The 11817-nt window shown below is 40.5% G+C and overlaps 2 protein-coding genes across 2 annotated transcripts; one reads left to right on the top strand and one right to left on the bottom strand.

Moving 5' to 3' along the window:
• The first annotated feature begins 4791 nt into the window (after positions 1-4791).
• LOC111077098 lies at positions 4792-7391 on the top strand. The gene is made up of 3 exons (XM_022371241.2): positions 4792-5091; positions 5161-5313; positions 7296-7391. The coding sequence occupies exons 1-3, from the start codon at positions 4948-4950 to the stop codon at positions 7389-7391; spliced, it is 393 nt and encodes a 130-aa protein (XP_022226933.2). The 5' UTR covers positions 4792-4947.
• A 1373-nt stretch (positions 7392-8764) lies between these two features.
• Positions 8765-11170, bottom strand: LOC121405197. The gene has a single exon (XM_041595792.1). The coding sequence runs from the start codon at positions 10663-10665 to the stop codon at positions 10111-10113; it is 555 nt and encodes a 184-aa protein (XP_041451726.1). The 5' UTR covers positions 10666-11170; the 3' UTR covers positions 8765-10110.
• Between the last annotated feature and the right edge of the window lie 647 nt (positions 11171-11817).

Genomic DNA, 11817 nt, shown 5'->3' with positions numbered 1-11817 from the left:
CAAAGTAAAACTTGATGAGCATCCAAATATTGGCAGAGTCATGTGATAAGTTTTTTGACAATTTTGTATTGTATATTAAGCAAAATTGGAATTATATACCAAGTAAACAAAGATTGCTGGGGGTATATTTTTTAAACACATCGTACTGTTGGCATTCTTTGAACAATTTTATTCATTAATAGCTTAGGTTAGGTTAGGTTAAGGCGGTAGTTGTGGAGAGGGGGAAATCCCCCCACCCCAACTCACTTGGTCCTGCTACAAGACCGTTGTGATGCCGCATGGGTGTGTACCCTCCCCTACAACGTGGTGAGCAATCTGATTGCGGAGTTAAGGGCAGTTCGGACAGGTCCGTCAGTGAGGATGGGAGCCCCAAGAAGCCGTCGCCTACGGTTTCTCAGGGCCGGACAGTGACACAAGAAGAAGTGGTGGACCGACTGCTCCTCCTCCTCGTCCCTGCAGCTTCTACAGAAGTCGTTATGAGGGATTGACAGTCTGGCAGCATGTGTGCCGATCTGCCAGTGTCCCGTGATGCCTCTGATGACGGTAGAGCACTGTACTCTGCTGAGTTTGTAGAGCTCGACAGATCGTTTGCTGCATTCGTCTGTCGGCAATTAGCTCGAAAGCTTCGTGCGTTAGTAGCCTACACGTAGCCAAAGGCATTGCTACCTGCTTCTTCTCCGATAAGAGAGGTGTGGTAGTACCTTGCCTGGCTAGTTCGTTGGCAGCATCATTCCCGTAGATATCCCTGTGTCCAGGAACCCATATTAGGTAGAGATCTAAATTCTCTGTGGTATCATTAAGAGACCTGCGGCATATGTTGACAGTCGTTGAGTTCGAGGATATTGAGCCAAGTGCTCTGAGAGCTGCTTGGCTGTCTGAGAAGAAGTACACTGAGTGTCTGTGTAAAGACACGTTGGAGACACGTTCAACCTCCGCTTGGAACACACTACAGTGATCCGGGAGTCTGAAACAATGACTAATATTGAGCTCGTTACAGTAGACGCCACCACCCACACGGCCGTCTAACTTTGAGCCATCAATGTATATGTGGATCGCATTTGCGGGTCCAGGTTCACCCCTCTCCCAGTCCTCCTTTAGTAGGATTGATACCTGGCGTCGAGAGGTGATCACAACCTCAAAAATGGACTGAAAAAAATGGTCAGGGAAAAAGAAAATAGTGAATTGCTTCGAACAGCTGTGGCAGCCCGAGTTGGCTATCAATAAATCTCTGTTAAACATAACAGGGACCTTTTTGTATGAGCCGGCACTAACGAGTGGGGTTAATAGCAGTAAAATTTGCGTTTAACAGTACAGGGAGTAAACGAATTCACTTTTGTGGATTCCAGAGCACCTTGAAATGAAAATGATGTTTTTTTTTGCTGAAAAGTAAAACTTAAAGTGAATGTGAAAACCGGAGCCTGCCTGGCTGACTGAGTACAGGTATAAAAGTAGAGTCGCTTCCACAGAAGCGACTCACACGTTCCTTATCGTTTTTTTGTGTATAGGTGCATTAGTTCGGCGTCGCTTAAGGTACTGCTCATTAAAGTCTTTTGAGAAACGGATGATCTAAAATGGCTGGCACACCAAGCAATGCTTGTTTTGTCATTTTTGAATTTTCATGTAGATAAATTGGAATAACATACCAAGTAAAAATTGCTTAGTAATATTTGTATAAGGTGGGGTACATTTACTAAAAATATCGTACATTTGGCATTCTTTGAACAATTTTATTTATTAGTAGCTTATTTTGTTAATAGGCTGTTTACATTGGGGCTGCGTCATGCTTCTTTGCGTCTTGCCGGAGACGCAGTTTTTTTTACATAGGTTAAGCATAGGGCCCTAGTGGTGGCAAAAAGTTGCGTCAGTTTCTGATTCATGTGCGTCTATTCGATATATTCGATTGCTTTTGCTCATTTTTGGGATTTTCTGCCTATCAGCGCAACTATCACCACTAATAACAACAACAAAATGTAGATCAAAAACCAAATTTTGGCGCTAAAAATGTATGATTGTGCAAAAAGGTGAAAATATAGATAAAGTCATTAAATAAAATACTTGAAACTGATTGTTTTATTATCGTATGAAATTTTTCTGACCCCTTGATGCCATTAAGACACTGCTGGAGACGAACTTCGGTGGTTTTCATAATTTGAAGAAGAACTCCCACAAACTCTACAATGAAATGTCTGAAAATAATATTTAAATATGAGAATCAATTCTTTTTCGTCCATTTTCCTGACGTCTTGCTTAATTCTGTTGATTTTCAAAAATTTGTGTATCTTTCCTTGTCATCAAACACCCAAATCCAAATTCAAGACGCACGTCTTCCAATGTAAACGCCTTTTCTGCTTCATTGCGTCTATGCCGATATCGATAGCAGACGCGCCCAGTGTAAAAAGGCTATAAGATAGAAGCCGCTAAAAAGTTCACGTCTGAAAATAAAAATATACATTATGATATTTTCGCTATATCATCATGTGTATCTACTATCATTACGTACCAAAAATCCTGTGAAAGGTGGAACTATTTTCTGATCAACCTTGTGTTTTTGTTGATATACGAATTCCGGGTTCTTAGTAAAGTTAATTAAAGGGACCAAAACGTTGGGCCGTTAACGTCCATTGTCTCACCATTGATTTTAATGAGTAATACCTTAACACCCATAGAGAAAATAATAAAGAACCTTGGATATCATTTTTTCCGACTTTTCCTTAAGCCTAGTACTCAGATCGAAAAAAACACCTAGCGAACAGAATCAGGGTTGATATTCGTATGAAACCGATAAGATATGTTTTACGGCAAAAACTGTTTTCCAGTACCACTAACCATACAGTATATAGATGTGCCAGTTCATACAACGAAAGGGGCGCAGCTGAGCTGAGATCCTCGGCTTTGGGATGGCCGCGTTCGGCTCATGACGTCACACGAGCCGACTGGCAGCAAGCATGCATGTGTTGTGTACGTGTACACTCCAAAATATATGATTGTATGCATAGAATAATTTTTAGCTGCCGAAACCGACTTTGTTCGAGATTTCAGTTTGCGTAAACGTGAGTGCCATGTATTCACACATACTGTGCTTGTGTGTGGGCTCTACAATTTTTGGACGCTTGAATTGGTTTTTCGTTTTGTTTTGAGGGCTGATGTGATGTAGCGACCTATTCAGGGCCGGATCAACCCTCAACCGGGCCCTGGGCAACCATCAATCTGGGGCCCTCCTTTATTTTGTGTTTTTCTCAGTGGCTATTATATTTTTTATTCATTATTTGGAGTTTTGTTTTTTCAACAAAATTTTTCTGTTATCCCTAGGAGGCCCTAGGCAACTGCTAATCCGGCCCTGGACCTATTCCCGTCGTAAGACTTCATATTTTCTTGGTGTGTTCTGTAGCTCGACTCGACGCGGGTTGAGGCATTGACGAAGCGGTTCATAAAATATTTTTTCGTTTTGTTTTGAAAAGCTAATGTTGCGACGGGCACGCGGTTCTCTTTTAGGCTAGCTTTTGCCTCTGCTTTCGGCTTCGCAACCATCGAAAAGGTATTTTTTGATCATTTTTTTCATTTTTTAGGTTTGGTTAACGAATTTTAGCTCCAAAGTCTCTCCATAGATTTTAATGAGCAATACCTTGAACGACGCCAAATTAATGCACCTATACACAAAAAAATAGAGGACACAGGATATCATTTTTTTCGACTTTTCCTGAGTTTTTAAAGTCAAAATTTCGTAAAAAATACCGCACAAAAATCATCATTTTTGCATTTCAATGCTTTATATTTCCCAGACGGTAAGCTGTAATCACAAAGTGTTTGGGCTTAGCTTCTAGCTGTTTTAATTATCTTTTTAAAATAGCAAAGTTCTTTACAACCAGACGTAAGATACTAGAGCTATGTGAAAAAAACAAGCGCTACCTCTGAAAAAAGCTTAAAAAAAAATACCAGTTTTAAAAATTCTTCAAAAAAAAGTTCTGACATAGAAAAAAAAAAAATATTATCAAACCAATTCTAAGCCCCAAATCTTTAAGAAAAAGTTCGTTTTGTTCCTTGAGGAAAAATCGTGTTGACTAGTGTAATTTTTCTTTATATAATGCTGCATTAATTAGATTCTATTTGTCTTCATTATTAAAATATTTCATTTGGTTTTTTGTTCTCTTATTGCAATGTTTGCTTCGTGTTTGGTGGCAAAATATATCAAATTAATATCTTTTTCGAAACAAACCAAAAAAACAAGCAAATACTTCTGATACTTTACAGTATATACCGACCTTTTTGTTTTTTGATCTGAGTACTGCATTCCGTACAGAGCCTAGAAAACATTTTTTGCCGTAAAACATTTCTTATCGGTTTCATACGAATATCAACCCTGATTCTGTTCGCTAGGTGTTTTTTTCGATCTGAGTTCTAGGTAGGGTTGGGAAAAAATGGATAGCGCTATCGATACTATCGATGGTTGAAAAATTAGCCAACCATCGATTGTTTCGGTTCACCATCGATAGTATCGATCGGCAGAATGCTTCACTGAGTGAAGTTGGTGAAATGGCTCCAGAAATGCTTACGGCGGATGAATTTTCTATTTTGGAAGATCTGCTAGTGATACTGGGATATTTTGATAGTGCCACCACAAAATGTTCTGCAAAAGAGGTAACAATATACCTGATAATTCCAATCATATGCGGGCTAAATACAGAATTACTCGAATCAACAAAGGCACTAAAAACTAAAGAAGGTAAATAAGTATGCAGTTTTCTATTGGAAAAAATAAATTCCCACTATGATAACCGATCAGTGACCAAAATAGCTACGATTTTAGACCCGCGGTTTAAAAAAGATGGATTCCGGTCTAATAATATAGCACAAAATGCAGTCATTTTAATTGAAAATGAGCTTGCTTCTTTGAAAAGTCAATCTCCCGAAAAACTGCCAATTTCACCAGATGCTCCAGAAGAATGTGAAATGTCCATTAACGATCTACTTTTCAGTTTTTTTAAAGCCAAACACGCTGACAAAGCTGGTTCGAAAAGGGTAGATTCTATCAAAGCTCTTAAAACCTACATGGAGCAGAGCCATCTAAATCAGGACCCTCTTGAATTTTGGAAGGTAAATACAATTAAATTCAACAATTAAAAAGATTAAAATTAGTAATTTTAAAACAATTTATTATTGCAGAATTTTACAGATGAAACCGTTGGCCTTCAACAAATAGCGAGGCACTGTCTGTTTATTCCCGCAACTTCCAGAGAGTCTGAACCAATGTTCAGCAAAGCGGCGGATATAGTTTCCGCAAAAAGGACATTACTAAAAACATCCAATGTGGACAATGTGCTGTTTTTAAACAAAAATATTGATATATAAAATATTTTTAAGTTATTAAACCTTTTGAAATGGATCTCTTTATTTTACCTAATACATAAGACCGTATGAAATACACGTATTATTATTTGTTTTCACAAATTTAGGCTTTGTTTAATGAGGTTTAAAATTTTCCGATACTATCGAGCTTTTCCACCATCGATTGTGGAAAACATCGATGGTGGCCACTATCGATGTTTTCCCAACCCTAGTTCTAGGCTTTACGTATTCCTGGAGTGTGTATCCAGCACCACGAGCGGAATCAACAGATTTTTATCGATAGTTGCCTATCGGGACCGTGTGTGGACTGAGAGAACAGCAGATACCCAGCTCAGGAATATATACATTACAATTCTTCCTGAAGTGAATGGTGCAAGATGTAGTCAAAAACTGTCCGCAAAACCAAAAAGAGAGATGAAAATTATTCTTTTTTGATTTGCAACAATATATGCCGCTACCAACACAATCACTTCATTATTAGAGTGCATTTTTTCCTTATTTAATTTTAGCAGAATTAGCTATGAATGTTTTAGCTATGTTCCACACCCTCACGGAATAACTAGCAAATTCCTTGCCGCAATTTTCCGCGGTGCTGGAGACAGGCCTTGAAGTGGAAAACCGCCAGAGGATTTCCGCTTAAAAATTTCCGCCGTGCCACAGAATTCCGAGCGATTTCATTTTTCTTAGCATTGTTACAAACCAAATTCGAACTAAGGCTAGGGTTGACACCTTTCAAGATTCAATTCGAATAGGGTTCATTTTGCAATTTTATTTATTTTATCATATCAAAACAATTTATTTTAATTTTTTTCTTTTATGATATAAAATAATTGATTTTTCAAAGCTGTACGTTTATAATTTCAAAGCAAAGAAACATCCCATATCGTGCGAGTCAAACCAAACAATGTACTCCGCAACTCTAGGAGTTGTCTGGAAACTTTCCAGCAATCAGCAGCAATCAGCTGTTAAAAAAAACAGACATATGAATTTTACGGTAAACTTAATTAAATGCTTTTACCGAGACTGTTGGCCATCGAATAACTACGGAGGCAACATATTAGAATATAAACCTTGCAGCGCAGGCTTCTCAGATGCGCATCGTTGAGACGATACGTATGTGGTTTTTGTGATTGTTTTCTCAAACTACTGCTAATTTAGTTCATTACAATTATCAGTTTTTGGTATAATGATCGCTATGCTATTTGTGCTGCCATGGATCTGCACTTAGCCGAACAGGGGTTTCTGACATAAATGCAATGGCAATAATATGTAGAAATGTTTTGTTAGTTCTGTTTTTACATTTTGAAGCGATGCCACCTGGTAGAACTACAAATGACTACAAATGTTTTCACAATTTGCTCAAAAACTATGCACACGTTTGACGTAAACGAAGTTTTACTACAATGAGCTATTTTTTTTAATGCTTAATTAAAGAAAAATAGAATGCTTTCAATATAATTAATATTAAATATATTGCTCCGAATTTGACTAAAAAAAGGTGGCATTACTGTATTAACTTCGAAAGTCGGAATCGCCCTAGGTGGCCCCCTCGGTCTGCAGCGGATTGAGAGCGGAATCGTGAAGTGAAAATTCAGTCAGCGGATTGAATAGTGATTTACTAAAATGCTTATTCTATTAACTTGAAATGTATGATAATAAATTATTTGGATGAGGGTTCACCACCAATTGAACAACCTTTATGGGAATTCGAATTTTTTTGGGTGTGTATTTAATCAAATCGCTAGATAAATTGTGAGCGATTTTGATTCCGCTAAAAAATCGGTGTGTGGCACGGCGGATTGGAATTGAGGTGATTTTCCAGCGGAAGTGATTTCTGTGGCACCCCTGATATTCTATTTTATCTTCGAACATTTGTTTTGCCGCCTTCCACTATCCACATTTTTAGTGTAAGAAAAACTATTTGCACTCAATCTTTTTGCTTTTGACTGAAGATTTTAACTGGAGATTTCATAGTCGGAGGAATGAAGGAGGAAGAAAAGCTGGCCTTCGAGCAGAGCTGTAGGTGTGATCTGCAGCATTCCTGGTAGACGCCAGAGGCATAAGGCCCAGAGAGCAGTCCATCGAGAAAAGCACCCAACTAGGGCTTGGGTCTGGTTCCCCTCTAAAGGAGCCTCTTAAAGCGATGTAACAGACAACACTTACTGTCTCAGCCCCAGAAAAGTCCCAGTCAATCCCTTTGACTTTAGCGAGAGAAAAATCCCAGTCAATCGGAGAATGATTCCTATGCCTACAGAATTGACAAAACTGTTGAGGGAAGATCGGTACTTTCGCAGCGAAAACACGAAACGCAGTGGTTCCACAACGGAGCAAAAAAACAAATGGAAAGGCTAGCACAGAACATGCCAAGGCGTGAAAAAGAAAAGTGCTGATATTATGATCATAGAGACAAAAGAGAAGGCGTCCTTCGCTAGATTTTAAAGCTGTTCGGCTTGCTTCTGAACGAATGAAGATATCTTTTAATGAAATAAATACTCTCGAGAGTAGTTTCGAGTAGTATTTTTCTATGAAAAATAACCAAAAAAGCTCACTAAAAAATGGTTAACTTTGAATGCTCATATCTCTGAACATAAAATATCGATTTTCTTAAGTTTCCAATTTCGAAATCCTTGGAAAATTCTCTATTAGAAGGGTATTATCCAAAACGCTCACTAGTAAAATAACTTTTGGCACCTATTTTCGGCTGAGGCCACACTGTGCGACGTCGCAAATGTGAAATTCTGTTGCAACTCAATGGTGCCACCTTGGAGACAACTCAGCAGCTTCGAGACTGTAGAACTGTTTGTATCTATAAACTGATAATATCTTACAAACCGCAAGAGTGCGTTACGGTGTACACGCAGAGTCTCCGAGAAGGACTCTTTCCAGCACAATGGAAGACCCTGCACCTTATACCAAAAATTGGTAAACTGCCAGACGACACTTTCTCGTATCGCCCGTTTTGCCTGATCGATTCAATGGGGAAGACTTTGCAGCGAATCATCTGCGCAGGACTGGAGAGGCGATGGACGAAGCTTTGGGGGCAATCTGCCAGCCAGTTCAGCTTTCGAAATGGCATCTCAACGGTTGACGCCATAATAAGAGTTGTCTGAGGCGGCAGAAGGAACTCGATGGAAGGGTGGCAAAAAGGAGTATTGATTAATTGTTACACTCAATATCAAAAACGCCTTTAACTGAAATCGGAATGCATCACTGACTTACTGAGCCAACTGGGCATCCCTCTATACCACTGGGCAGCGTCAGAAGCTACTTCAAGCAAAGAGTTCTGAGCTTAGCATCCCCATCGCATTTTGGCAGGCGTTCCCCAACGATCGGTGAAGGGCCCACTTCTGTGGAGCATCGTATACGACGAAGCTATGCGGCTTACATTAAAAGACGGCTGTCAGCTAATGTGCTACGCTGATGACGAGGCACTCTCAGTGGTTGCGAAGGATCTGATCGCGTCAAGATCAACTTGCAATGCGGCCATTCAGCTAATCGCAGACTGGCCTCTGTTTATGGGGCTCGAGTGGTGGTGGTATGGAGCTTCTCACAAAACGGAGGCAATGTTAGTCAGTCGAGCGATTGTGGAGACTGCGCTCATCAGGATAGGAGACCAGACCATAGCGTTGAAACGAACCGTTTGGCGTGATAATCGATACCAGGCTCTGTTTTCGGGAGCACCTGAGCTACGTGCTGGAGAACACTCGCGGACCGAAACAGGAGAGAAGACTATCGCTGACTAACGTTGTTCGCTCATCCATTACTTACGCTGTAGCAGAATGGGCGGATGGCATTAAAGTCACCAGCCACAGTTTCAGCGCGGCACCCGATAATATTTAAATATGTCGGGGGCAGGAAATCTGGGTGCTCTTCCTCCTGCATTGTAGCACTTGAGCGCAGTGAGTCGCGGCTATGTGTTCTCTCCTTCAATTCTGTGACCAAACTGAAAACTCCTCTTCTCGTTTTCTTCTTTTCGCTTACGCAATACATAACACCGTATTGCATCATCCAATTGCTCTCTTTAGCAATTCCCTTTTGATCCTCCTCTCTCTCAGAGGCATCGTACACACAACCGCGCCACACTCGGCTGAGACGACTCTCTCTCTCGTTCTCAAACCTCGCTCTCAGCAACAATGTGAATAGAAGGAACAACGGATTAATTACTGCGTAGTTTCTGTTCTCCTTTATTGACATAGTTTCTTAACTCTATACATTTCTGTTTACATTTTCATCAGTTTTCATACATCTTCATTATACATCTCCGACACGGCCTTCCTGACTATCACACGTCCTCGTGTGCATACTGTAACACGAGGTTGGTATCATTCTTACTTTACTTCTCTTTTCATCTTTCAAGATCATTCAAAAATATAAATCAAACAGCACACAACTTCATATATTGTGTCTTCAAATGTCGGTTTCGCAGGCTTCTTACTTTATCTCTCACAGTGAGCCACATCAAACTCGCAACACCATGTCAGCCGCGCCACACGCCATGTCAGAACACTTCCGGTTCTACACTTGTGCCTTCGACTTGACCTGGATCATCTGTCTTAGTAGCTCGTACTCTTCTGCGCAAACCCGCCCATTTGGCTATTCTCGTAATCAAAACACAGTTACAGGCTCTTGCCGCATCCTTGCGACGCTTTGCACCTCTTGTGCCACGATCTACTCAGATCCAATGTCCATCACACAACATCACCCATACCTGGCATGAATATTGTTGACTAAGTCTAGCCCCTGCGTTTGATGCTTTCTTCACCTCTCTTAGGTGCGAGAACGGGTCTTACGACCAGAGTCTTTTTCACCACTGTCGTTTTTCTCAACATTCTCGTCAGAAATCTGCTCATCCGGCAAACTTCGCAAACTCTCGTGCGAATACTTATACGTTCGCTTATTGGTCAATGATTTCAACAGGTATCGATCACCTTCCAGCAACTCCGCAACCACAAAAGGTCCTTTGAATTTAGGATCCAATTTTGTCTGATGACGTTCTTCACTTCTCAGCAAGACATGATCCCCAACCTTGTGTTTTACTATCTTGGCCTTATTCCTATCAACTCGCCCTTTTTCATATTTCGCATTATTTTCCATATTTACTTTGGCTTGAGCTCTTGCCTGCTTACAATCCACTTTAGCTTCATCATTTATAGGCAACAACCCCATTGGCCTAGCCTCTCTTCCAATGAATAGTTCTAACGGGCTAAATTTCGTTACCCTATTTGTCGTACAATTCATGGCTAACTGAACTTCACATAGTGCATCCTGCCAGGAACGTTCACCTGTCTCTACAGCTGTCAACATACTTTTCATTGTGCTCATGACTCGTTCAACCTGGCCCTACTTGCACCTGTCGCTATCTAATGTAATTCTATCTTATGCATTGAACAGAACTCTCGAAATCGTCCACAAGCGAAACTTCTGCCTTGATCTGCAATGATACGATTAGGTACCCCAAAAAGCGATATGGTCGATTTCACAGCCTTAATACAGTTTTCTGCATCCAAATTCAAAGTATGATATAGGTGAACAAATTTAGTGAACGCATCAATTTGCACTATGACATATTCCTTGGTATCATTTTTACCACTCAGCTTTCCACTTATATCAATATGCACAGTATGCCACGGTATTTCGACTTTGGGAATTGGATGCAATTCCATTTGAATCTTTCCTGATGGAGGCTTTGACAGTTTGCATGTTATGCAGTTCTCTACGAATTTTCGTACATACTTGGACATGTGTTCAAACCAATACTGCTCATAAACCTTATCTAACGTTTTCTGCCACCCCAAATGCATTATCGCCTCATGCACATGATTAACCACTGACCACCTGAAGGCTCTCGGGATTAAAGGTAGACAGCGCGTTTTACTATTTCTCTGAATATTCCGATATAGAACTCCTGCTCTTAACTCATATGTTTTCGCCAAATTCTCCTGCGACTCCCCACTATTCAGCTGGGCTATGATAAGCACGAATCGCGCCGCTGCTCAGCTACAAGCCAGTTGTCCGTCACCTCAGTCAGATCGATGCGGACTTCGGTTGCCCTAATTATGGTATCACGCTCAATGACAATCGGATTTCGAGATAAAAAGTCCACGTGCGCCATGCGACTTCCCTTGCGGTACTCTACAGTGAAATCAAACGACTGTATATATGCCCACCAGCGGTGTACTCTAGGCATTAGTTCTACATTAGTACGACTTGCTTTCAACGAATTACAATCCGTAAAGATCAAAAACTTTCGACCGTGAAGGTAATGTCGGAAATGTTTTACAGCGTTGTACACTGCCAGGGTCTCTAGTTCGTATGAATGATACCTCGATTCTGGGGGCGATGTACACTTGCTATAGTATTCAACGACTCTAGACTTGCCGTCTATTTTGTGCATGAGTATTGCACCATAGCCATCTGCACTTGCATCCGTATGCAGCTCGATGGGAAATTAGGGATCAAAGATAATCAAAACAG

The sequence above is a fragment of the Drosophila obscura genome, unplaced genomic scaffold, assembly GCF_018151105.1.
Source record: "Drosophila obscura isolate BZ-5 IFL unplaced genomic scaffold, ASM1815110v1 contig_8, whole genome shotgun sequence".
Lineage (NCBI taxonomy): Eukaryota > Metazoa > Arthropoda > Insecta > Diptera > Drosophilidae > Drosophila > Drosophila obscura.
Note: the sequence above shows the minus strand (reverse complement) of the source record. Positions and strands in the feature narration are given on the sequence as shown.

What these genes read in the sequence shown, in the direction of transcription:
- LOC111077098 (XM_022371241.2), top strand. Translation starts at nt 4,948, where the DNA reads ATGTCCATTAACGATCTACTTTTCAGTTTTTTTAAAGCCAAACACGCT. An exon ending in ACCCTCTTGAATTTTGGAAG is followed by an intron (nt 5,092 to 5,160) that starts GTAAATACAATT and finishes TTATTATTGCAG; the next exon opens with AATTTTACAGATGAAACCGT. An exon ending in AAACATCCAATGTGGACAAT is followed by an intron (nt 5,314 to 7,295) that starts GTGCTGTTTTTA and finishes TTTTGACTGAAG; the next exon opens with ATTTTAACTGGAGATTTCAT.
- LOC121405197 (XM_041595792.1), bottom strand. Translation starts at nt 10,665, where the DNA reads ATGAGCACAATGAAAAGTATGTTGACAGCTGTAGAGACAGGTGAACGT.